The sequence below is a fragment of the Rousettus aegyptiacus genome, unplaced genomic scaffold (genome assembly GCF_014176215.1).
Source record: "Rousettus aegyptiacus isolate mRouAeg1 unplaced genomic scaffold, mRouAeg1.p scaffold_m13_p_7, whole genome shotgun sequence".
NCBI lineage: Eukaryota > Metazoa > Chordata > Mammalia > Chiroptera > Pteropodidae > Rousettus > Rousettus aegyptiacus.
The window spans coordinates 60,648,823-60,676,637 of record NW_023416310.1 but is presented as its reverse complement, the minus strand read 5'-3'; the positions used below and the strand labels follow the sequence as shown (position 1 = coordinate 60,676,637).

Sequence of the window (27,815 nt, the reverse complement as noted above, 5' to 3'; positions counted from 1 at the left end):
TACCAGAGCAAGGTAAGCAGGTTTAGCAAATAAAGATACGAGCTTCCCAGGTGAATTTGAATTCCAGATTAATTTCAGATGAAATTTTATTCTCTGAATTCAGCTTTCACTGACGTCTTCCACTTTATCCAGCAACTCTAATCCAGGGAGTATAGATTTAGATTATAAGGTATATAGAGGGACAAGTGGCTATAGATCCTTTAGCCAACCTCCTAGAAATATGATTCTTTTCAGGCAATATTCTGTGAGGTATTAAATGACAATGAGTTCAATATTACACTCTCTGCAAGGTTCCAGAGTGCAGGGTTTGTTTATTTGTTTGTTTTTCTTTTTGCAGTTAAATATGAAATCATACACTTTATTAAGCAACTCAGCTGAGGGTAGAATCTCCACTCACTTGCAAAACCTGATCTCAGACAGAAGTCCCAGCCAAGGGGACACTCTTTTAGCTCTGGATCCATTGAAGGGCTCTGTGGCCCCTGAGGGCATATGAACTCTGCAAATGTTCTGATGGGCGTGGCCTTGACTGTGCAAATTAGCTCAGTTTTGCCACATATTTCTGCCGACATGCCTAATTTCACAGAAACGTTACAACAAAGTTTCATGAATTAAGAAAAGAACAATTGGGAGATATAAGATATATTGATATGGTCATTGCAGAATTATTTATAATAATTGCTATTTGGACACAACTTAAATATCTAACAATATGTAATTAGGCCTGCCAACTATAGCATAATCACGAGATAGAACACTATGAATATTTTAAAACATTAAAATTTAAATGATATATCAAATGCTTTAATCATGATGTTAAGTAGAAAAAATATAAAAACTACACGTTATGTAATCTCAGCTATATAAATGATATGTTTAAGTATGAATTAAGTTTTTTTAAAAATACGAATTTACCAAAACGTTTAAAGTCATAATCTTAGGATGATGGATTTATGAATAAATTTGTTATTTTCTTCTTTTATGCTTTTCTATCATTTTTATAGTAAGAAAAAAACATTTCTAAAAAGAATAAAAACATATGAAAGAAATTTTAGAACTAAAAGAAAACTTGATTTATAATGACTATTAGGTAAGATACTGCAACAAAAATCATACCAAACCGTTCGTATTGAGGTGATAAAGCTGAGCGTCGGATCAAATAAAATACAGTAAATTGTGTCATGAGGGAACAAGATTCACAACCTGAGTTTTGCTTGAGGGAATCTGAGTCTTCTTCCATCTTGCATGAAAATGTAACTAAACCTCTGAGTCTGATGTTCAAAATGTAGAATATTGGTGAATAAGGAGCAGAAAACAAAAAAGAGAAAGAAAAAAAAAAGGCACAGTGAAAAAACCACAAGCCACAATGAAGAAAGATCCACAAAGAAGAGAAAGAAATGTGGAGTGGAGAGAGAGGGACTGAGGGTAAAAACTGGGAGGCATTGTCATTCCACCCAGAGTCCAGAAAACAGAGGTAACTTTTCTAGATGAAACCTGAGACCCAAATCCCTTGCCCTTCCCAGTTCTCATGCCTTGGCATCCAGTGTCTAGTGCAGGGGTGTAATCCCTTTAGGAGGTGTTCACATATACAGAATCTGGCTTGTCAACATGTCCACGCAGGCATGGCGGCCCCTGGGCACTTAGGGAAGCCAAGTGCGAAGGCTTTCTTGGAGGTTTGTTTGGCACAGGCATGTGGTACCTCACGTGCTTCCAGAATTTGGAATTCAAGGACCGCTTGTTGGCCACGTGGTCGTCCCTCCACTTGATGGTCCCCTGCACTTTCATGAGGTGCCTGAGGGAATCTTGCATCTCTGTCACCTGCAGTCCACCTGGCTCACTCAGAGCCTCCATTTCAATCAGAATCGCTTTGGAGTCATTATGGATGAGGGCACTGTGCAAGGCGATCTCCTGCTCGTAGGCAAACTCCTTGCTGTGTAAGATCTGAGGCGTCAGGATAAAAATGTGCCGCCTACTCTTCTGTATGTTGGTTTCCACCTCAGTGGCCGCATCTAGTAATGAAAGACATGGAGGTCTCCTGTTGTTGCGTTTTTAAGGCTAATGTTTTGATCATCAATGTTCTAAACTTTTGAAAAAGTGTTACTCATAATCTGATGTGAGATGCTGATACTATCAGGACGCTTATGCACAGAAGTAAGAATGTCCATGGATAAAATGCGTGGTGTGTGGGTCTTTACACTCTCACGTGGGAAGATCGGCACCAAGGCCCCTTTCTCTCCCAGGAGGTCCAGTCTTAACTAAGACAAAGTCCTTCACGTTAAATGATAATATAAAGGTATGTAGCAGAAGATGATTCAGGTTCATTAACTGCATATTATCTTTAAAATATTAGCTTACATGTTTTAAAGGGGCTAGAATTTAAACTCTCACATTAAAGAGTGCAAATTCAGAAATGCTTGTTCTTCTGAACTGATTAAAGTTACTAGGAAGTCCTGAATCCACTTCATCCCTCAATTATCTCTTTTTTCAGAAGCTGATTTAATACAGACTAGAAAATTGTGAAGGAAGACAGACACCCTTAGCAAGTCAGTGTTTAGGAAGCATCAGCTCCCCTGTGATTTCAGTTAACTCCTGGGTAGACTTAGAAAGAATATGTGAACACCCAGTTCTTCTGGCAAGGAGGGGATGAACAAAACAACTCAAGATATTCTTAGATAGTGGTGGCAAAAAGACTGCCAAGTCATGAAGTCCGAAATGAAAAAGTGAAAGTTAAATAGTGCCAGATAGAGACCTGAGTTAGTCAGGATCCTAAGTGAGAAAGTGGCACCCTCAAAAGGATGACAAAAGAGAGTTTATTGAAAGAGCAATTTGTGAAAGATGTGGGCAGAGCCTAGAGAAATCAACGCAAGATGATACAGACCCCCACACATGGTAATATCAGCAAGCAGTTACTCTCTCCAGTGTGCAGGGAGGAAGGAGCATGAAAGCCAAGGAGTGTAAAAGCTTGAGGAAGGCCAACTGAGGAGAGCCCTCTGCTGCAGGAGAGAGGAGACCAGCGCCCCAGCAACTCCACCCAAAAGGAGCATGGACGTGCTCCCCATGATCCTCCTCCCACCAATCCCTTCCCCCCACCCCCTGCCCAGCTGCAAAAAAAAAAAAAAGAAAGAAAAGAAAAGAAAAGAAAAGAAAAGAGAAAAGAAAAAAGAAAAGAAAAAAGAAAAGAAAAGAAAAAAAGAAAAGAGAAAAAACATATGCCAGTGCCTTGCATTGGCCAAACACAGCATGGAGCAGAGTGGTGGATTTCGTAATGATCAGCCACCCAGGGCCACTGGATGGAGAGGGTTGCAGAGTAGATTTGAAAGAACAAATGCAAGGTAACTAGCATGGAATACTAGTTACACTGCATATACTGCATAGGTCAGTCACACTTTTTCGAAGGGAAGAATGAAATTTGGTGTGGTTTTGTTGGATTTTATATACTTTAGTTGAGGTAAGGTCAAAGAACATACTTGAGAGAGGAGAAGCAGGAAATCTTTTCAAATGAAAAACAGCACCATAAAGGTGACACAGGCTTGAGCATCAGCAAGCTAGCATTCACGTTTGACTGGAGAGAGGGGCAACTAGAAACGAGGCTGATGAACATGAGGTAGAAGGGATGAAGAGCCTGCGGCCACATGGTGTGCTGTCACAGACAGCTGGAGTGCCTGCAGCTTCTTTAGCGGATGTGTAACATGAAAAGGGGGGTTAAGCATCGTGATTCATTACGCTCTACTTTCATGGGTAGCCAGTGGGAAGAGCTGGAAGAAGAAGAGAGCCGGAGGGAAGACGTGAAATACATTTTCCTTAATCGTACATTTTACAGGTCTCTCAAGCCATTACTAGGCTGTTAACATTAACCAAACATTCCAGAAAAACAAATTTGCTTGTCATGTATATCTTTTAATCTATAGTCATGTGAATCTCTCTTTTCAGTGGGGATGCCAATTAAAATTCACAGTCTGCTAAATACTGACTTTATTGGACTTACACTGATGATGACCTTGCCTCATTCACATTCCAGATGCTTCCTCATGGCTGAGAAATTGAGAAGGGTAGGGAGGGTTCTTAGGTATGTGATATAAATATGAAAGGAAAAGAAGAATGACTACTGAAATGCTGGAATGGTGACACAACTTTCAAAAGTACTTGAAATGGACTAAGAATATTAAGAAACAGAAGACACAGTTCTGCTTGTTCTTGTGAGAATATAAATTTGCAAATGTTTCACAATATAAGGAAAATCATACAACCGAGTCCCTTTAAATATTTAGCCAATGCCTCTGGAAATTAGAACAAAATTCTTTGGCTAAAGTCTTCCTTCAAATCGTCTGGAGAGAATTAAGAGATGTTGAGTGATCCTAGTGAATGACATGGAAGTGAATAGAGGCAGTGCCCTGCTAAATCTGCATAACAAGGATGCTTCACTGACACTACTGTGAAGACCTCAAGATTAAGGTGACAATGAGTGTAGGAGGAGCAAAGTATAAGTATCTCCTTCTTCTGGAGAATATTTAAAAGCTGAACTCTCAAGACCTGGAATAATGACTGCAATTCCTTAGCCAATGTAGGGATAAGACCACCCATCCCTTAGCCTTCCAATGAAGCGAATTTCTGTTCCCAAGGTGTGTTGACAGCATTACCTTCTCCAGGCAGAAGATCTCGGCCATAAATGCATAAGTTATAGCCACATTTATTTTCAAGAACATCAGGTAGAATCTGGTGAACAAAGTACTCCACGGAACTTATTACCTCTGGATTATCTTTGTGGGTCCGTGGGTAGATCACATATGCATCATAGATCTTCCCATCTGAAAATGAGAGCAAGCAAGAAGTACAATCATATAACTTAGTTCTATAAAATTCTCGTTTGATTCTTAGTAGACATTCTTCCCCGAGTTATAAGACTGTGAGTGAATGTGTCCTGCTCTTCAAAATATTCTAGAATCTTTGTGTCTATTGCCACAAAAATGTCACCAGGAAATCCATTTTAATCCCAAAGTCCTCCTTGTTACTATCTCAGGCTGAATGATGGAGAACAGACAAGAGCCTTTCCTGTTTAGTCCAAACCATATTGTCAAGTTTCATCAGTAATTTATTTATAATTATTTATAGTCATGAATAAGGTATGCTGTGCTAGGCAGATCTCAATCTTAACTTTTGTTTTTCCCATGCTTCCCAGAAGAAAGTGGCAATGTTGAAGGCTAACAGTGGTGAGGAAGTAAAAATTTTTTTAAGGGATCTGAATTCCCCATACATCCAACAACTAGCCCTGGTCGAGTGGACCATGTGGGAAATATAAAGGATTATCTACCTCTACATGAAAGAATAATGTTCATATTTAGCAGGCAGAACTGTCTTCTCTCATGTGTATACTTGAGTACACAGGTAAGACTTTATGAAATAACCTGCATTCTGAGGAACTTGTCTATTGTCTAAACTTTACACATCTGGAAAGCAGGAATGATTTTTTTAATGTTTTGAACTCCATAAAGTCTTACCAACACACATTTTCCAAAATGTGTAAACCTTTCTGGGCTGGGGCAGAGTCTACTATTGGGGCTTTGGTTGGACTAGCAATCCTATTGGGGAGGAGTTTGAGCTGATGAAATGAATCTCAGAACCATGAAGAGCAACAAGGCGGGATAGAGAATGGCCCCTCACTGGACTCAAAAAGTTTCACTGATAATATGCTAGAAAGCCAAAAGGAATCTGGGTTTCATACCATAGCTATTAAAAGATTAATAGACAAGTATCTAACAGCCATAATGAGACCTCTTCTTTTGACGAACAATTGGAAACTTGCCGCTTACCATTTCTGGTTTTGTAAGGTCTAGCAGTGTCTCTCCAGAATAGAGTAACCTCAATCCAGAACACTTTCAGCATTATCATCATAATATTGATTAGCATTAACAATGTGCCAAATCCTGCAAGTATGTAGTAGGTGCTTTGATGATCAACTAGTCAAAAGATAGGAGGAGGACAAAAATGATGATTATGATTATGAAAACAAAGTACAATAAACAAATATGTGAATATTGGCCTCCGCTGGGGGTACTAGAGATTTATTAAAGAGATACCCACTTGGAATTGTTATGGCTGCTCTTAGAATCAGTAAATGACCCTTTTTGAGCCCCTGCTCTTCAAGGCAGCGGGCTAGGTGTTGTGGGGCATTCTCAAAGCATATGAGACATAGAGGCACATGTAAACTTAACTAAGATAGGAGAGACAAGCACAATTTTAGTTGGCAAAGGTTTTTTAGAAGGAGCACTCATTCCATGCTAGACTGTGCAACGAGGGTTTCTTGCAGGAGGTGGTCCCTGAAGACAGAGCAAGATTCAGATCACTGCAAAAAAGGAAACTGTCCTACTCCTGGCATGAGAAGATTCTGTGAGTTCAAGGGTAGAGATGGTACTGTGTTTTCTGAGGAAATGGAGTAATCCACTTTGAGGATATGATAAGAAAGGTGGGTCCAGGCTAGGCTCTGGCCAGAATTGAGGCTCTGATCCTTTATCTCACTGTCAAAGCATGGTGAGTGGGGTGTCCACAATGAAAGTGGTTTTCAAGTGAGATTTATCTGATGGCAGTGGGAGTTTGTTCCCATTGAAGAAGACTGGGTGCAGAATGGACTCGGGGTGAGAGATAAGGAGAGCTCAAACTTGTGTAATTATGAGAAAGAAATAAACAAGTGTGGTGTTGAGGGCATTAAGGAGAAAGAATCAACAGGTCTTGGAGACTTATCGTATCTGGGATTAGTGGCATAGGGAAGCAGAGAAGAAACAAGAGGTATTTAAGCCTCTAGTGTATGTGATGGAGAATTCACACTACTGGCTCCTAGGTTCCACACATATCCCCTTACTTTTCTTATGGTGGACATTATTTAGCAGTCACTGAATTTTATCCTGTACTCACTACTTCACAAAATACATTTGCGAGATAGTTCTCATCTTTGAGGACTCATAAGAGATATGTACAAATTGAACGTAAGAACCGTGCTCATTAATAGTGTTTTGGGCTGTTTTACATTTACTTCCCTCTTTCAAACTGTCAACTATCCTATATATCTTACAGATTCCCACTAACAGTGAACATAAGGAGAATCTCAAATGAGAATCGGTTGTGTAGTTCTCTTTTGATTTTCATCTCAAGTCTCAAAGCATGGGCTTGCAGTTTCAATACGGACTCTCACTGGCTCATAGTCAAATATTCCTCCAGTTAGTTATCAGCTCCCTGAAAATCCAGCACTGTGAGATCACAAATGACCAAGGTGAAGTGACTCAAACCTGGGTCACTGAAAAACTGAAAATTGGCAGAGAGCTTACTATCTGCACTATCAATCAGTTTAAATGCTAAATCCTCCCTAAGTAAGTCACTTCAACAGGATTCCTCCCCAGTTTACTTTTTCTAAAACTCCTGTCTAGTTGCACACAGGGAATCTATCGTTCCTGTGGAGAGCCTTGTGAAGTAACAATGGGTGTGGCTGGATGCTTTCAACTGGAGGGAAGAGATTAGTCCAAGACATTAATGGATGTTGAGGTTTAACATCTTCCTAAATGTCAATGGCTTTATAAGTGTATAAGTAATTCTTTTACATGATGACCAAACTCTAAACTCTTTCTGTGAGTGCTTATGACAGAAAAACACTGCCTGTGCTTGAATCCTGGTTCTGTAATTCTAGTGCTCTGCAAGTTATTCAATCTCCCTTTGCCTTAATTTCCTCGTCTATAAAACTGGATGATAGTAACAAACTCTTCTTCTTGGAGTATTGATTTTTTAATGAGAAATTAAATAGGAAATAATTAGGTCCTGGTATGCAAGACACAATGAATACATGTGTAATATTATTGTAATGAGCACCAAATGTTTTTTTAATTATATCTAATAATGTGGGGATATATACCCTTCAAGTTTTTGTTAAAATTCAAGACAATGCTGTAATTTCTTTTATTCTATGGTTAAACATGAAAGAATTCATTGTGACAATTTGACAACAGTGGCAACAATTTTCGTTTCATTTACACAGTCATTGAAACAGAGTATAACCAGGTCAATTTGAAGAAAAGCAGGTGAAAGATAACAAATACAAATAAGTTAGAAGGAACAAAATCACCAAGTACATATAACATGAAAACAATTCTAATCCAGACATAACTATAGGACAGTCCTAAAATGGCAATGTAAGCAACACGTAAGGATAAGATTTTTGTACTGGAATGGGCAGTAATTAAACACATCTCCTTTTCATCTACTTTGCCAGCCTCATTGACAAAAATGTGTATTTTATGAGAAAAAAATACATTTTAAAAGGGAACATGTGCATAACATGCTATAAAACTTATAAAAAGGTAACAAAGAACATGTTCACAGTTTGCAGTTAGTGTGGTTTCTTTCACGTGCAGCGAGACAGAGAGAGCTAATGAAGGAAGAAAGCAGAAGGATGAGCAAGAAAGCATTCGGGTGTTGAAAGGGAACCAACAGGAGGAGTAGGAGGGGGAGAAAGAGGAAGTAGAGCAATGAGGAGATGACCAGCTGAACAGAAATATTCTGAGACCGTGCAGATGGTCAGTATTCTCAAGAGGAGAACCCCATTTTATGAGATGGGCCACTTTCATTATCTTGATGAATCCCCTGGAACCACACTGCAACACCTTGTTCTCTAAGAAAATGATTTCAGCTTATGGCTGATACAGTCAACTTGTGAGACCAGGGTCTTGGGAACACTCCTTACTTGGCTTTTTCCTTAGTGTTACTCTGCGCTTTGTCCAGCCAGGTGAATTCAGAGCCAGACATTCATACTTCAGTGACAAATCCTCTTCTCTTACATCAGCTATTCTTAAAACGATGCTTTGACAAGTCAGGTCATTGCTAGAACTAAGAAGGCAACTCGTTACATTTTTCTTTTCCTTTTTTAAATTTTACTTTTTTATTAAATTTATCAGGGTGACATTGGTTAATTTTTATATACGTTTTGAATGTACAATTCTATAATATGTCATCCGTATATTGCATTGTGTGTTCACCACTCAAAATCAGATCTCCTTCCATCACCATATATTTGACACCTCTCCTTTTCTTGTTACTTTCTAATGCTCACTTTGCAGTTGCAATGGTGTGGGAGGGAAAGGGGATGTTTTAATTTCAGTATGAAAATACCTTTGATTTTGCTCTTGCTCCTCTTGAATTCTTGGATTACTCAAGTTCTCAACTTTGCTATCGTTAACCCACCACCGGACAGCAGCTAAGAGCTGAGAGCCTTTTCCGAAGCAAGCTGAGCAAGTAATGTAAGCTGTTTTTCCTAGATGAGAAGAGATGCACCCATAAAATTAAATTCTGCAAATAGCATTTAATTTAATTTAACACACACAAAAAAAGTTGTTGATCACCTAGCATGTGCCATGAATTGATTTCTCATTCCCTTTCTCATCTTTAGCACCGCCTTTCTATGCCCTCCCTTTGCCTTTTCCACTACCCCCATGATCTTCATTTCACTCACAATTCAGGGTGAAGCTCAACTCCCTACTCTCCTCTCGCCCCCAGAGAAAACTAAAGAGACCAATGACCCTAGCTTCACCAACCAACATTATAACAGGATTCCTTTTAACTATAAATTGTAATTTCATTTTAACGGCTCTTCTGTACACATTTCTCCTCCTTCTGAATTCTCTTCACCACTCTCTTAGCTGTCTTGGTAGGGCAAGTGTTTTACCTGACCTGGCAACAAGCTGGTATTTAATTGTCCAACAAGAGCTCTCTCCATACAAACCCCTTTAATTTGAGACTCCCTCTTTTCATAACTGTAGGCATAAGAGCGCTTTCCTGCATTGGGACATGCATTCAGCCAACCTTTCCAAAGTCCTTGATTACTGTGTCTAGAATTAGGCATCTGAAGAGGGCTGAGGAGGACCTCAGCATCTCTCGGAAGGAGACGAGGGTATAAGTAAATAATTAGAACACAAGGTATTCTTACATTCTAGCGGAAAGATTGACAAGGTGACATAGGAATACAGGGGAAGAAATCACTGCAGAGAGCAGGGCTGTCACACTGCACACCCAAATGGTGGCCCTGGATTCCATAAAAAGGAGACTGTGATCATGGTCTCTGGCAGGAAAGGAGGGGAACATAGGAGATTTCACAGAAGAGGTAACATTTGAGCTTAGTGTTTAGAAATGAGAGGGAGGAACAGCATAGGCAAAAGCAGGGAAGAATGTGGAGATGCTAGATATTCATGAGGTGGTCAGTGAAGTGGGGACACAAGCTATGTGGAGTTAATGGCTGCAGGTGGGCCGGGATACAGGGAAAGGCCGGGTTATGAGGGGAGATTCTAAATGCTAAGAACTTTGAATTCTGTCCTACCTCTAGTGGGGAACCAGGAAAGGCAGAGATGTGTTCTCATCCTTCCATCACTGATTATCCACAACCTGGGACATGACACTGATCCTATTCGAGCCTAAGTGTCCCCAAGGGTAAAGTGGGAACAATTTCTACTCCCGGATAGAAGTGACAATGGTGCAGGTGAAAGTGCCATGTGTTACAAAGTGCAATACAAATGTAAATGCTTCACATTGCTGTGATGACATATTTCTGAGGTTAGCCGGCGTCCAAGACAGTGACAGTGTTTCCATCAATGACATTGCATTTAATGCTCAAGATCCACCAGGCTAATTGCCTGACCCTCACTTGGGAATTCAGACCAGGGGTCAGAGGAAAGGATTTTCCAGGCAACGTTTACAGTATTCTTTATGTTTTCTTACCGATTTCTACATCCTGTGTTTCATTTTGTGGAGGGGCTATAATTACTGGAAATGAAGAGAAGCCTTTCTTGTCTTAAATCAAAAATAAAAAGAGAATATAAACATTAGAAGAGCATTTGGATGGTCATCAATATAAAGTTTGTATTTTCATATTTCTATCTTATTTCATAGCAATACTTCTAAAATTTTTCTGACAATGACAATGGTAACAAATACAGACACACATATACACACACAAATGAAACAAAAAAACATCTAAGTAATGCTTTCCCTTACTACCTATGGTGCTCTTTGATATTTTCTACTTTCTTTAATCTCATTAAACAACTACTAGTTCAATCCGTTAAATTAATTGCATCACCGAACAATTGTTAGAAATTCACAATTCTACAGAAGGAGCATAACACCCCAGGGAAGAAGAGTTCAAAAGACCCACGAGAATGATAAACACATAAGTTCATACTTCTGCTCATAGCTTTCCACCATCGTGGCCCATCCTAGCAGGAAATTCTAATTCCCTATGTCCCTGATGCCTAGAGACCCTGAAAAAGGAGTGTCTGGAACACCACTGCATTCCCACACCCCTTGGATCTCAGGGTAGTGCAATCAAGAACCCCTGTGAGTTTTGATGTGAACCAGTGAGAGGCACTAATAAAAATTTGCTCTGGTGATGCTTATTCCACAGCAGTGGGGCTCTGAAATACTCGAAAAAAAAGTTTTCTCTACCATTGTGTTGCCCTAAGAAATCTGCCACAGATATAGGTGTTATTACATCCACATCAATAGCTCAAGCTAGGCTAAGGAAACCAATTCTTTGTAGATTTGACTCTCTTGATAGTAGAGTCTTTCCCTTGAATGGGCTTTTAGAGAATTTAAAGTATATTCGAGAAAGAAAATTTTAGAAGTAAGTGACCTACTCGTCACTGATGATGTCAAAAGCATTGCAAACCAGGATTGAAAGCCACTCAGTATCTATGTATCTTTAAAAACCTTCTCACTCAGTGTCCAATCCAGTGAGTTATGTTAGAAGATAAATAATTTTTTTTTCCTATTTACAGAGCCTCCGACAAATTAGAAGAAGGAAAGTTAATCTCACTCTCCAAATAGTTTTATTGCCATTCAAGAAAGTTAATTGTTAACATCCAGATCACGTTATCTTCTAAAAATTAAGTCAAAAAGGAAAGAACAGACATGGTTTTGGATTAGTAGCGTAACCTCCCTTTGAAATTTCTTAAATCTTGATGTTGCATTTAGAAAATGTTTTTGTGTCATAAGTATAGAACACAAATTAGATAAAGCAAGAGGAAGTATCAGGAAGGAAGATGAAGTACAGGAAAATCAACAACGTTCCTCCTAGGTAATCTTTTGGCAAATATCCTATTTTGTTAAATTCAGTAGCTTACCTTTAACTGTGAATGATCTGGTTGCTGTCACAATGTAATTGACTCCATTTTCATTGTGCGTAAATCTGCATGTATAATCACCCGAGTCCTTGCTAGTTGCATTGTCAATCAGCAAATATGTCCCTTGTTTGTAGTACCTTGGTCCTTGAAGAATTTTACAATTCTGAAATTAAAATGCCATTTCACTTTCAGTAACACTGTACTTGCATCTATTTTAATTGTGCAATTTTCATCTATTTCTCTAAACTATCTTTTTACCTTAAACCACTCAACAGGAGCTGTCAAATTGTAGAGGCTAATAGTAGGACAATTTATTCTGGAATTTTTTTCTGACCCAAATGTTGTTGAATACATCAAGTCATCTGAAATATTGCAACCTGGTTGTTTTTTATATATGGTGACATTCACATATCCAGTCTTGTTGAAGGTAGGGCTATTTAAATAAATCAAACAATTAAAAAAATAATTTAGTATTATAACTTCAAAGGCAGCTTTTACTAATTATTGCTTTTCTTCTTAAAACAATGATATATAGTGGTTCTTTTCTTTTAAAAAATTATTAAAATATAAGGTTTTAAATACTTTTTGGTCACATTTGAAGTAAACCAAACCTTATGGCAGCCCTAAAAATGACTCCCTTGCCGTTTTTTATGTACCATATCTGCTGTAATGCCAAGAACCCAATACAAAAATTAGTATTTATTGAGAGTTTGCTATGTACCATCCATAATGGTAATATTACCTCATTTTATTCTCACGATAAAGCTTTGAACTGGGTTGTATTATTATATATATATATTAAAGATGAGAAAATTGAGAGACAACGAAGTAACTTGCCAGCATCACCCAATTAACTAGTGACAGAGTATGAATTTAAAACTGAAATTTGTCTGACCTCAGAAGGTAGACACCTAACTATATACATCCTGTCTTTTAATGTAGTTCATTTTGTATGCACCAAATGACATTTCGTATGTACCAAATATGGGCACAAAGCCAAAACGTTTAATAATTTGTATATAGAGTAAGTAATTTGTAGACATATAATCTCACATAACCCTCTCTAGCTTACCTCTCAGGTGTGAGGCACAGCTAACTGCCCTTTTGCACTCACCATAGGCCTCCTTAATGCCTATCACTTGGTTACCATTTTTTTGTGTGCTGGTTTATTCTCACTTCCAGCCAAAATCGAGTGATTGGTCTCAATTCTCTTGGTCACTAGGAAAGCTGCATCTTTACTAACTGGGATACAAATTAATCCTTGCAGTTATACATCAAAATAGTTAGTTCATAATCATCTGAACTCCAACACAATGGTGTTCCTGGAAGTACTTTTTTACTTAAATCACTTTGTAAATTCAACTATTCCAGAAAAATGAGGGCAGCTCAGGCTATCAACTCTGAAAGAAAAGAGAGCAAGCTCAAAGAGTATGGTGGCTGCCCAGATATTACCTTCTGGTAACGCAGGTATAAATTCCAGAATCGTTGACTTGGGCTGGGAGAAGCTTAAGATGTCCCCCCGAGGCAAATACACGATTTCCTTTCTGGGTGGTAATCTTTGTGTCGGTTTCTGAGTAATACCAGTCCACAGAGTATGAAGATTTTCTTTGTCCAGGACATCTTATAATTAAAGCCTCATTTTCCAGGCCCCAGGATAATTTGTTTCCTAATAATAATAAAAAATTATATATATACATATATATATATATATATATATATGATTCTGAAATGACCGTATAAAAGGATTACAATTCCTATGTTCTAGGATATTTCCTTCTCAGATAAAATTGAGAGGTGGCCCATACTATGTGATACTTTAACTGAGAAAGAATAAGTAAATGATTAATATTCTGAAGGGTACCACAGATGCATAAATGAATTTGGAGCTAAATCCTCCAAACTGCTCCAGTAAAAAGTAATGACTATCTACAAAAAATACATTGTCGATCAACAAATGCTTACAATAGCTCCTATGTGCAAGTATCATGTTGAATTTTGACATATTTGAATATGTAAAACAAAATATGGTATATTTGTTATGAAAAATTTGTCCTGCTAGATTGGTGATGGAGAATGAGTGCAGAGCATAAACTAATTTTCCAGGGTACAGTTCGTCTGGAACAAATGGAAGCAAGCAGTTCAAAATAAGGGAAAAGTTCTTGAAAATATTTGATTTAAAACATTTTAATTTTTAATTATGGTTGAAAAGCAATACTGACTACGCGTACCTGCTGTGGAAGGGCTGAGAAAGCTTAAAATCGCCAAAACCCAAAGTCTCATTCTCAGTTTAGCAGTCTAGAGCAAGTTTTGGTAAGTGTTTGCTGAGATTATTCAAGTTGGACCGGTGACATATAACAGTGAAGGTCGCCCCAAGGGGGCTGATGGTGTTTCTTAAGATTTATCGTTGCAAAGAGTCGCCAGTGTCTCTATTGAAAAATAAAACATACAAAATCACAAGCAAAATATTTACAGCCATAAACTTTACTTACTTAATACCACCCAGGTGAATTAATCAATCAACAGGTGTTTGTTATGTATAAATATTTATAATAACAAGGTTTCAGACATACATCATTGTATTTATCCCCACTAAACACTTGATCATGCTATTTCAGTTATAAAAATGTATGGAAAGAAGCTGAATTAAAGGGAAGGAAAGCTGGTTTCTAATTTTGAAATAAATTAAAATTATGAATTTCAACAGACTCTAAAAAATATAATATTATCAATACTAATATAAACCACAGACATCCACACAGGGTGCTGGCTATGTGCGCAAATGTGAGCCACAGTCAGGCACACATGCAAATGACCATCAAAAGCAACAAAGGAAGAGGAAAGTGATGAGTAAACCATTAGTCAAATAATCACCTAAAAACTACAACAAACTCTCAATAATTTGTCCCTACCTCAGCTTGTCCCCAAGATTTACCAAAGACTTTCTAAGAAAAACTTGAACATCTGTGGAAAATAATTACATACCTTTCTTTTTTCTGTTGGCAAAAGAATCGCTTAACTAGATTTTTTTTTTTCTTAAAAAGTCACAGGAGGGATGGAACCAACAGAGAGATTGCCGAATACAAGAATAAACACAACAACCCTTAATACATTTCAAGAAACACAATAACTCTTAATATATTTCATGAATGTTAATGTTTTTTCTTATTACAAGTATGGAAACATTTTTGTTACAAAATTTAGATAAGTAATTGCTGCTTACCCAAACCGAAGGACAGAACTCAATGACTTCCAAGAACAGTTTCTAGCTCTGTGGCTCCTTCCTTGCAGACTCCTCAGGTGCAAGCACTCTCTTTTATTTAAGATGGGAGACACTCCACAACATTCTGCAAGTCACCACTCCACCCACCCTGAAATTTTATTTTTGGCCAAAATTCATGACTTGTTCAAAATGCCGGTACATCATGTACCAAGAATTCTTGACCATGACACATAAATATTTAAACGGAGGAGCAACACTGAATAATCCTATTAGAGGAAGTAATCAAAGTACCTCCCCCTATTTTAGCATCCATTTCTCAAACTAAAGAATGATGCTTGTTTATCATCCTGATATTGTTACCCGTTTGGTTCTAATTAATCCTGAAATCTTGAGGCCTTGCGACCACCCTGTCCTATATTCCTGGACATTTCATCTGTTAGATACCAGCTGGGCAGGCTCAGCCAGTCTTGGCAGGTTTGGTGCAGAGAGTTTCAAAAGCAAACTGTCAGCATGAAAAATGAAAATTAAGCAAATTAAGCGAGACTTAATGAGATCCTGGAGATGTTCTGTTTCCAGTCCAGAATGTGACACAGTGTCATCTAAAAACAGATTCTAGCTCCTCAGATTTAAGTTCCTGTTGGACTCTCCATTTGGATGGGGAAAAAAAAAAGTTTTTCTAATGAGTTTGGAGAAATAGACGGAGGCTTGTACGTAAGAAGGCCACCTCAATGAGAGTGACAAGAAAGACCAGAACACTTGACTCTTTGGGCTCCATGTAGAACACATTATTGCAAAATTTGGTTTTAGCTATGCATAGCTCGTACAACTCTATCTCATGAGTAAATTCAACCTAATTTTGAAGCTCACATCTCAGAAAGATTCAGGGACTAATTGTAGACCAGCATAATAATAATGATGATGATCATAATCAAAATCATAATAGCTAATCTTTCTCTAGAACACTCTCTATGCCAGGTACAGCTACAAGAGACCAACATGTATCAACTCCATTCTCATAACCACCCAATGAGACAGGTGAGATTATTATCCCCATTTTACAAATAAGGACACTGAGGCACAGAGAGGTTAAGTAACTTATTCAAGGCACACACCTCTAAGAGGTAGAGTCAGAATTTGAACTCAAGCAAGCTGGCTCAAAAAGTTAGGTGCCTAATGCCGCCTGAGTCATAAAACCACCAGGCAAGGAAGATTAAGAGAGGAGGTGCCACAAAAAAAGAATTCCAGGTGAGTTTTGGGAGTTTACTAAAACATCTTCCCCCATCCCTATCTCCGATTGTGGCTGTCACTGCTCTTGAGCAGGCCTCTGTATCTGCATGGAGTTTAATCAGATTTTGTGTGTGTCAGCCATGTGCTCTGACAGAAGAGATACAGTCTTGTCACCCCCGGGAGATGCGCCATGAGATGTTTGTTGTAATCTTGAGGAATAAGTTCTGCTTGTTGCTATTTCCCGACTTAATTGTCAATGTTCTTATTATCAAGATCATATAAGATTCGGCTCTGAGACCATAGAATCAGGAGCAGGCAAGTCTAGAACAGTTCCTGGGGCACTGTAAGCTCCAGATAACATTTTGTTAAAGAAAATAATATGAACTTGAACACCTTAGACTTGATTATAAACATATTTTGTATCATAAAACAGTTTTCAACATTTTATTAAATTTAGGCATTTCTTCATTAAACTAAGCCACATTTACATTGGTTTCTCAGTTATAAACAAGGTTTCAATTAGAATTTTAACATGAAATCTTACAGAAGCATTTAATAAAGTATAACTATTATTATGAAACAATTTGGTCATCCATTCATCGGGTAAGTCCTGTCATTCAAAGCGTAATACTGTGTTGTACTTATCATTAACATCTTTCAAATTTCACAGGTGAAAATAAAAACCAAAGGAGGAGACTGGTTAATTTGACCAAGCTCACCCAGTTATGGCTGGGTTTCAAACCAGACTTGTTGAATCTCAAAACCAAAGTGTTTTTTCTTATATCAACTAAAAACAGGAGAGATTGGAGCAGTGAAACTTTCCTTCTTATAACTGCAAATGGGTTATTTAACAAAATAAGCTAGTCTAATTTTCCTTAATGCTCTTCTTTATAAAGAACTAAACCATTTTGGCTTCTAACTACTATGACACCATTCAATGAAAAAATATAGTAGTTTAGAGAAACTTACCAAGACAAAATGTGAAAGGCAAGGGCTTTTAATAAATAAATACAGCAGAGATTTTGAGCAGCCCTGAATTTCTGCCAAGTTAATCAGAAACTTCTAGTATCTGCTTGTTTCTCTGACAAATACCCTCTTTTTGAGACTTCTCAGAACTATTCTTTGTTTTTAATATTAATCTAATCTAATTTGGGCATAATTTTTTTCTAATTTGGTGGGTTATGGTTTTAAAATCTTGCATGTCACTATTTATAACCTAATTCTCTGAAATTTCCACTAAAAATCAAAACAAACTAAAAAAGGAAATAAGCAAAAGAAACTTCTATTACCAGAGAAAAAGCTAGCTGTGTGTATTTGGAATGTGGCATCCAAATGTTTTGTAACTTCAAAGACATTGTATGAGGTTTATTCATTTGTCTTGGCTGAGCTCATAGCTAAGGAAAACAAATTTGTGTTACGCTCCAGAGCTGGCCATCTGCAGCCTGGTCTTACTTGTAAACCATGTCAAAACCCAGGAAATCTCTGTCATGTTAGAGATACATAAATTTTATTGGATCTGGTTCTAACTCAATAATTCTCACAAGAATAAGGGGACGTTTTTTCCCCCCATTTCATCGAAGAGCATTTTAGATGCAAATTTCTGTCCTTTTGTCTTGATGAAATGTTTGTAGAGCCTGCGATGATGAAAGGGAAAAATCACATGTGTGGCATTAGGTAGTTTGACCAGTGTCTCGGGGTAAGGCTATGGGCCCAGCTCCAATTTGTGTGTCACCTTAGGCAAAGCCCTTATTTTCTGATTCTTCTTTGCCCACTCCAAATTCCAGGGGCACTCAATGCTTAGCCTTTTTCCTCGATCCTCCTTTTGGCCTTGCCCATTTTATCCTTCAAAAACTAGAACAAACTGGTATGTAATCAAAGACAAACTGGAATTACCAAAGACTTTATATCTCCAGAACTAAACTCCTGATCTCCCCTTTTCCCCCATCGCCCCTAATAAAAGTAGCTTCTCCCATAAGCTTCCTTATCTCAATGATGGCAACATACCCTTCCAGTTGCTCAAGCCAAAGCTCTCCATATGTGATTGACGCTTCCCTTCCTCACGTACCTGACATGCAATTGTTAGACATCCTATTGATTTCACCTTCAGAGTACCTCCTACATACAACTACTTATCTCTACTTACATTGCCACCTCTCTTGCCTGAGCCGCTATCATGTTTTAACTGGATTTTAACAATAGATTCTAATTGTTCTCTCTGCTACTGTCAGCACTCCTCTTCAGACAATTCCTACTACAGAGGCTCCAGATATCCTGTTAAAATCCAAGTCTTATCATATAGGCCTCCAATATCTTTCCACCTCACTCAAAAGAAAAGCCAACACCTTTATAGCAGCTATGAGGGCTCTCGGAATCCAAGGCCAACCATCGCCTCCCCGACTCCTCCCCCCAATCCTGTGTCCTTCTTGCCATTCCTTGAATGGACCAGACTGATTCATCCTCTGTGCTTGCTCTTCCTTCTATGTGGATGGCTCGTTCTGGTTACCCAAAAGGCTACCCCTCTCACCCAGGAGGTTTCTGGGAAGAAGAAATGTTTCTATGTTGTTTGGAATGGTGATTACATGAGTAAATATAATGATAAAATCTCATTCAATGGTTAAGATTTGTGTTCTCAATTTAATGTTAGTTATTTCTCAGTAATAATTAAAATAAAATAAAGTCATATTCTTCCACATATGTAATAAGAATAGCACTATACTGAAGTCAAGAGACCAAATTCATTTATAAGATACCACAAGAAATTTCCATGGGAGGTTTTGCTGATATTTTATATCATACTTCCCATAATAAATAATCTGTCAATTTTTTTTTTTTGGAAGATGATATCAAGGACAAATTGTCCAGAATTAGCTCTATGGTCATCTTTTCTCAAAAAAAAATGTTTAGATAACTTTATCCTTTGAATTTATTTCAATTTTTTCATCTAAGATTAAGAGTGATCAGCCAGGCTTATTTGTAGTTTCTTGGGTGACAGCAACGATGACACCTGCAATATTTGAGAAAAGCAACACCACAAAGGCACCAACTATCTACAAGGACATTGGCCACTGCAAGATATCTGGGCTTAACTCTGTGGTTTCTGGATTGTGAGGTGGTCCGAGGGGAAGGCAGTAGACGGTATTGAAAAGGCCTGACACGGAAGCTATATACTCATCGATAAGGAGATATTTCAGTGTTTTAACAACTACTATGGTCGCACATATAAATTCTGCATGAAATGGCCTCGTAAGAGCAAAATACTGAACCCAGACATCTAGTGAGGATCTCTAGATATCCATTACCATTTCAAATATTGGGGATACAGAAATACACCAAACAGAACAACGAAGACAAAAATACCTGCCTATCTAGAATTTACATCCTAGCAGAGAAGAAGACAATAAAGAACATATATTAAAAAATTTTATGCAAGATTTAGCATGGTGATACTTTTAAAAGGGAAAGAAAGTAGAGGAAGAAAGCAAAGAAAGTTGGAGGACTAGGATTTTATGTAGAGTGGCCGGGAAGGCCAACTAGAAAAGTGACATTTGATACACAGCCAAAGTGCAGCTCACAGAGGAGGGGCAGGCACTGCGGAGGTCTCAAAGCACAAGCATTCCCCATTTGAGGAGCAGCAGGGAGCCATGTGGCTTGGGTAACATGAGAAATGGTGGAGAAGTAAGAACAGGTCAAGACGTCTGGTGACTAAATGATGTATAGCCTCATGTGTTGTCTTGGGCTCTTGGCTTTTACTCCATGAGATGGAAACCACTGGAGGGTTTCGAGGCAAGAAATGGCATGACCTGATGTAAGTGTTGAAAATACTTTTAAACAGGACAAAGAATGAAGAAAATAAGTTAGGATGCTATGTAATTGTCCAAGTGAGAAAGATGGTGACTTGGACCAGGGTATAGAAGTGTAGGTGGTTAGACAAGCCTAGATTTCGGATATATATTTGAGGTGTTACTGACAAGACTTCTTGATGGATAAGACATGGGGTATGAGAACGAGAAGGCAGTCAAAGATGACACCAAATTTTGGCCAAGGCAATTGAACAAAGGAGGTTGCTATTTACAGAAATAGGGAGGCTGGAGGTGGAATAAGTTTTGGAGTAAGATTAGACCAGTTTGTAATATGTTCAACTTGATGTATCTATTAGATATACGACTGGAGACGTCACGTCATCAGTGGGATATTTGCTTCTGAGTTTCAGGAGATATATTCAAGTAAAGATATACATTTGGGATGTGTCAGTGTACAGATGAAATTAAACCCTTAAGACTAGATAAAATCTCCAAGAGTAAACGTAGATAGGCCATGAGGGCACAAAAGAGCAACTTTTTGTTTTCACTGTAAAACTCCCTTGGGAGAGGTATTCATCTTTCTATAAATGATAAATTTGTATCTGTCTATTAAAACACTGCAGAAGCATTGAGAATTTAGTATGAGTTAAAATAAGTGCTTAACTTGGAATCCTTTCTTTCCTTGTTTCTTTTTCTAGTTTTTGTTTGTTTGTTTGCTTGATTGTTTTGCAAATAATCTCATAGAATCTGAACCTACTTTGGAAATATTGCATTACTTGTTTCTTTCTATCTCAATGTCGTTAATAGTTAAGATTGGAATGGCATTATGCTGTTGTCGGTGTCACTGATGACATCTATGTCGGTCCTCAGTCTAGACCTCACCTTTAGCTCTGAGCAGCCTCTGTTAACAGTTGAGTGATTTTTCCATCTTTCTTCCCAAATATATTCAGAACTCAGCCAGGTGACCACTTGCCATGGGTCTCATTGGCAAACCAGGCCACCGCCTTCTCTTGCTTGGATTATTGCAATTTGTCTTTTTGGTCTTTCTTTTGTCCCCTGTCATCTATTTTCAAAGCAGAAATCAGCATGGCCCTTTTAATCGCTCCTTTTCTCAAACTTCCTTTTTACTCAGTGAAAGTCAAATTCTTTGTGATGGACAAAAAAGCCCTTGTGGTCCACACCCCTCACACCTCTTAGTCAGGTCCTTCTCTACTCCCCACCTTCATTCCACAACATACACACTCTTCTCCTCCCTCTTCCCTGAAGACCCCAAGCTTTGCCCTGTCTCAGAGCATTTGCACCAGCCGTTTCCTCTATCTGGGATTCTCTTCCTCCATCTGTGTGGCATCTGTCTGGCTCACTCTGTCACCTCCTGTGTAATGAGGTCTCCACTTATCCTCAACTAAGCTTACACTCCCAGATCCCCTTACCCTATTCTAGTTTTTCCATGGCTTTTATTGCTTTTTACCATATTTAATACTTGACTTATGCATCACATATATTTTTCCTGTTTTGTTCATTTATGTATCTCCAGGGGAGGTCCTCAATAAATAGCTTTTGAATGAACAAAGGAATGAATGGTCTATTGTTGCATAAGCATGGGGATTAATTTCCTCTCCAAATACGTTTTTACTGAATTGAATCATTTTGTTTACAGAAAAGTTAGATTTAAGGATGCTTCCATTTTCAAGGTGGAAATACAAATAGGAAGTAAGTGAATTATCCCTGGATTTGACTCAGAGGCCAGAGGCACAAACCATCACTGACTAATTTCAAAAAGGGGAGAATTCAAGTAGCAATGAGCATATACACTGAAGGACAAGAAAAAGGAAAAAGAATTAAACCTCTAATTTGCTCAAATGCTTCTTAGTGATAGTAGAAGTTAAACCCACTCTAAGGTTATTGTTTGGTCACCATAACTTAAGAATTTCTTAGTTTTATGAAGTTTAATGCAATTGCACTTCCAAAAGACAAATCATTCTTCATGGAAGCTAGAGTACTAAGAAATTCTTCTAACAAGTAATTTACAGATTTCTTTGAAAAGTTGGTATTTATGTCAGCAGTGGTCTAACAGAGACATAATGGAGTGGGAGGTGGAGAGACACTTAAATTTCCAGGAAACAATAGTCAAAAAATATTGAAATAACAATAAAGCAATTTTGAACATTTCAGACCGGAATCTACCAGAGCCCTGCTCAAGAAGAGAAAAAAGATGAAAGAATTTACAACTATAAAAGTAAGATAAGCTTACAGTAGAGGGTGGCTGATATTTTCTGACCAACGAAGTACCCAGGGCTAAAAAGACTTTAGAAAGTGATGATAGGTCCTGGGAATTGGCAGAGAGAGTAGAGAGTGGGAGAGCAACCAAGAATCTCAGCTCTCAAATGCATCAGCATCATCCCATTCTCTTTTTCTAGAAATAAGCCCCCATTCTGGAAGCCTTGTTTTGGTTCAGAGGGGTCAAGAGGGTGGAGGCTCCAATACAGTCCCTTCATAGTTTTGACAAGACTTCTAAGAGAAAGATGTCTTGATTCTTAGCTTAGAATGAGCTCAAACAGGCACCTAACATCCACTTACATAATGTTTAAGGTAGCAGTCTTGGATGGGAATTAGTTATACACTCTTACCTAAATCTCAGTTACATTCTAGTGTACACTGTCTTCGTTCTGTGTTTTTTCCATCAGGGCACTGTCCCATTACACCTGGGGCCCAGCCACATATGGCTCCAGAGCCAGTGCCAATGACTCAACCCAATCGTTTCATGCTGTATTCAGTCCTGCTGTCGTGAGCCCAAGCTTTCGCCAGCACTAGCATGGAGTACCAGTTGAATGAACAGGATTTGAGTCAGCCAGGTCTGACTTTCACCTCTACTTCACAGAATTATCATAAGAACAACAGGATATTGCATATGGAAGGCACTTGGCTCACGGTCTGACACATAGCAGACTCTCAGTAAATAAGAACTGTTGTTGTTATTGTTATGTTAGTACAGGTGTGTTAAAGACAATTTTGTCCTGGCTGAGGTGGAGCCTCCCCACCTCTGACCCATGTTCCCTTCATCACACCATTCCTCCATTCTCCTCTTTGTCTGAAACTAGTCCTCAGTAGAAAAATCTTAAAAGAAAATGTAGGGGAAAAAGCTTCATGACACGTCTTGGCAATGATTTCATGGACATGACACCGAAAAGCATAGACAGATAGATGAAAAGCAAAAGAAAAAAAAAAGTAGAATTACATCAAACTAAAAATCTTTACCATAGTAAAAGAAACAGTCAACAGAGTGAAAGGTGACCTATGTAATGGGAGAAAATTTTTACTAACCATGTATCTGATCAGGGATTGAGTCCCAAAATATATAAGGAACACTTAGAACTCAAGAGCAATAATAATAATAGCCCAATTAAAAATAATAGGCTAAAGGCTTGAATCAATATTTCTCCAAAGAAGACATACATGAATGGACAATAGATACTTGAAAATGTGCTCATCATCACTAATCATCAGGAAAATGCAAATCAAACCCACAATGGTATATCACCTCATTCCTGTCAGAATGGCTCCTAGCAAACAAACAAAAGATAGCAAGTGTTGGTGAAGATGCAGAGAAATTGGAACCTTCGTGCCCTGTTAGTGGGAATGCAAGATGGCACGGTTGCAGTGGAAAACAGTGTACAGTTTTCTGGAAAAGTTAAGGTAGAAATACCACATGACCCAGGATCCTACTTCTGGGTATTTATCCAAAAGAGTTGGAATTAGGATCTCAATGAGATATTTGTATCCCTGTGTTCATTGTAGTGCTGTTCACAAAAGCCAAAATGTGGAAATCTAAAGGTCCAGGAAGAAATGAACAGATAAAGAAAGTGTAGTATACAGACATGGGAACACTACTCAGCCTGAACCTTAAGGACTTTACACTAAGTGAAATAAGCCAGTCACAGAAAGACAAATACTGCATGATTTCACTTATCTGAGGTATCTAAAATAGTCAAATACATAGAATTGAAGAGTAAAATGGTGGTTTCCAGGAGCTGGAAGGTGGGGAGAGAAATGAGCAGATAATCAACATAAAGTTTCAGTTAAGTGAAATGAATAATTTCCTGAGATCTGCTCTACAAGTTGTGCCTATAGTTAGCAATTCTGGGTTGGACATTTAAAAGATTTATTAAGATGGTAGATCTCATGTAAAGGGGGTTTATTTACCACAATAATTTTTTAAAAAATACAAAAGCCTCAGTTTAGAATCCACTCAACTCGCCTAGCTCTGTTCCTCTTTTTCTGAGAACTGGACTTGGTTGTGTGAAGAATTTTGTACCAGGCCAGAGAGACCGTTCCCTCTACCCTGAACTAGGACCCTTCTTCATGCACACATGTGCACATATGGGTACACACACAATCTCAGTGTCACCACTGCCAAAGACTCCTACATTTTCCCTTGAATATCAGTGCCACCTAAAATTTAGGAGAGCCTCTCCTTTGCACTTATTTGCCTCTACACTCACAGAAAACTGAGAAGTGTCAGGGAGTAGGCAGAGAAACACAGACCTTCACGATCATAGAACAAATACCTTGAAGGACCTAGATAAAGGGATCTCCTACTGGAAAAGCAGGTATCTGAAAACCAAAGACACTGCTCCACATCTCTACAGAGGCATCCAGTTAGAAAAATACTTTGGAACCAGTCTTGTTCTCTAAACAATGTGTTCTGGAAAAGGGAGAACCTGATGTCCTGCTAGTGGTCCTGATAAGTCCAAATTAGCAGCCATGCAGTCTGAAGGCAACAGAGATAAGAATTCCCAGAGCAGGGGAGGAAAAAAATTAGTAGCAACTATGAGGACTGACATTACTGTTTGCTTTCAGCTAGGTGTTGTGCTGAGTACTTTACATCCATTTAGTCTTTCGAAACCACCCTCTGAACTTGGTATTAGTAGTGATATGCTGGTTTTATAGGTAAGGAACATTAGAATTAGAGAGGCTGAATGAATTGCCTAGAGTTATGCATCAAATAAGTACAGCAGCATGGATTAATTGCTGCTCTGCCTAGCTCCAGACTTTGTTTCAAATATCCTACATATTATAGCATAAATATAACAATACTCATATTGAGATTTCAGGGACAATTACACATGGATAGTTTGGCCTAAGAGGCTACTTAAAGAACTGCTGCAGCTAGAGGAAAGCATCCCCCCCCCCCCCATTTCTCTGCTCCTGGAGGAAATTATAAGGAAAAACTGAAGTTCAGTGGTAAGGCTTTGGCAGCCAATTTTGCCATCACCTACTCTACACACTTTGCTGAGGTGTCTTCAGGGAGAAAAAGAATGTAGACATCAACCCAAAGTTCACAGCAAGCACCAATGACAAATGTGAATTTAAATCACTTATTGACTCACTACCCACCACTACCCACTCCACCTCCCCTCCCACCAGCAAGCTTGCTTATATCCACCACTCTCATTTTTCACCCTCTATTTCCTTCTCACTGATAGTTCTGACCTGTCTTCCTCACACCACAGACCTCTCTCAATCACCTCTTTTTGTCCTCCAACCCCTTACTTCCTAAGTCCTTTTCTCTCCTCCACCATCTGAGTAGATAGATTCTACTTCTGGATTTTAGTGAATTCCAGAAAGAATGGTTCTGAAATATGAGCACTCTGTATATATTCCTCAAGGCCCCATTCTTCCCCATCGTCCAGCAGATATTTTTCAACACCTGTGGAAGAGAAGGCCAAGAAATACTTTGGAGGTGACTTGGATTGGTTTACAGTTTCTCATGAGAGCCTACTGTATGCAAATTTTTTCAATTCCTCTCCCCAGCACTCAGCGAAGTCCAGCTGGTAGCTTGAAATCAGACATGGTGGGAATATTCATAATATTTTTACCACAAAAAATTGGCAACTACTACTAGTAAAGGCTTTTTGTCCAAAAGAACCTGTTGCTAAAATTTATCAGCAAACCAATGGACATCATTGTGTAACTGGCCATTTATGTTTACAGTTTTTAAAAGGCATGAGCCTAACTTCATTCATCTCTCTTTCTTCCTTTATCTTGCAAGCCAAGGCTATTGCACGCTGGACTGGATCATCCAACCTTCAAATATTGTGCCCTTAAAATTAGTGGAATGCCTATTTGTATAATTAAAGGAGATTTTGCTTTAAAAAATAAAAAATAAAAAAATATATAAATATATAAAATATATAAAGAGAAAGCATCTCTGGCCTGATAGTCTCAGCCTCTTTTCTCACTCATCTGTGAAAACTATAGTATCTACTAGTTAGAGTGACTGTTAAATTCTGATATTCCCCACACCTTAAGCCAAAATTCCACGTTATTCAAACAAGGCTTTGAGGGACTTTATCAGTCTGTAACTTGGTTTTCCCATTAGTAATACTATTTTTTCATAACCCAAAAAATTAACAGCAATTATTATTTTTAACTTAAATTTTTATTTTAAATTTCCATGCCCTTTGAGATAAAATTTTTGAAAAACACCCCAAAGGTACTTACCATCAGCAGTCCTACTTGAGTTCTTTCTTCCTCAACTTCCTACCAACAGAATTTTTGACTCTAGAAACCAGTGTCTCCAACAGCTGTATGCTAAAAAGAGATAGACATCCTTCTTTAAAATCCTCCCATTATCCTTATCAGTTATGACACAGGAACCAGGTTACTGATAAACTGAAACTGATAAACTGTACTATTCACAAAAGTCAATTTTCGTTTTCACCACATTCTCTAGTCAAAAGATCTCTGATGAAGCTATACTCCCAATGTTGACATTATCTCCATAGATGGTCACATTTCATCTTAACTATATTTTACTTCCTTTGTGGGTAACTTTCTCAGCAAAACCTCCCTTACTCCATTGAAGTGGCAGGTCACTCAGTGCCCTGAGAGTGTGCTAGCAGCTGTAATTTCCTGAAAGCTGCAGCTCTAGAGGAACAGTACACATTTCTGCAGCAAGTTTTAACTGTTGATGCTTCAATGTCAATGTTTTGAAAACTCTGACACAGGCTGAGTGTTTAAGTGTGTGCCAGGCTCGTGTGAAAGGATTTTGTCCATGTTATCCCATTATGTCAGAGGCATAATGGAGGCTCAGAAAGGCTGATTAACTACCTTCCCTGGGTAATGACCAGAACCAGGTAAAGCCAAAACCCAAAGCCTCCACGATGGGACTCTTTCCACGTGCCACCAGACGACCTGTCTAGGATACAGATTTGAGGACACATGCTGCAATATTAGAATTCTGGATAAACCAACTTGAATTGTCTATGTATTTTTTTCTTCCTAAATGTTGATGACTTTCAAATAATCAGGATATTCCATCTGCCGAATAATTCTCTAATAAAGTAGTAAATGCTCACCTTTAGACACAACCTGGGTTTCCTCTTATAAGCAATGTGACTTTGGACAAATTCTCTAACCTCT

General features: G+C 38.3%; 1 protein-coding gene across 2 annotated transcripts; it reads right to left on the bottom strand.

The window, feature by feature from the left end:
- Positions 1–1,001: 1,001 nt before the first annotated feature.
- On the bottom strand, positions 1,002–27,270 carry IL1RL1 (interleukin 1 receptor like 1). 2 transcript variants are annotated; one of them, XM_016120781.2, is made up of 11 exons: positions 26,895–27,270; positions 14,375–14,572; positions 13,599–13,812; positions 12,405–12,579; positions 12,147–12,309; positions 10,744–10,815; positions 9,145–9,286; positions 8,720–8,862; positions 5,805–5,951; positions 4,635–4,802; positions 1,002–2,006 (listed from the first exon to the last, which is right to left on the bottom strand). In XM_016120781.2, exons 2-11 carry the CDS (start codon positions 14,424–14,426, stop codon positions 1,567–1,569), a joined length of 1,716 nt encoding a protein of 571 aa, XP_015976267.2. In that variant the 5' UTR covers positions 14,427–14,572; positions 26,895–27,270; the 3' UTR covers positions 1,002–1,566. The 2 variants fall into 2 exon arrangements, with proteins under 2 accessions (XP_015976267.2, XP_015976268.2); XM_016120782.2 differs by lacking the exon at positions 26,895–27,270 and adding an exon at positions 15,367–25,736.
- Between the last annotated feature and the right edge of the window lie 545 nt (positions 27,271–27,815).

Coding starts and splice junctions, on each gene's coding strand:
- IL1RL1 (XM_016120781.2), bottom strand. CDS start 14,426: ATGAGACTTTGGGTTTTGGCGATTTTAAGCTTTCTCAGCCCTTCCACA. Junction 12,310..12,404: donor CTCCTGTTGAGTGGTTTAAG/GTAAAAAGATAG, acceptor TTTTAATTTCAG/AATTGTAAAATTCTTCAAGG. Junction 5,952..8,719: donor AACACTAAGGAAAAAGCCAA/GTAAGGAGTGTT, acceptor TCTTTTGACTAG/TTGATCATCAAAGCACCTAC.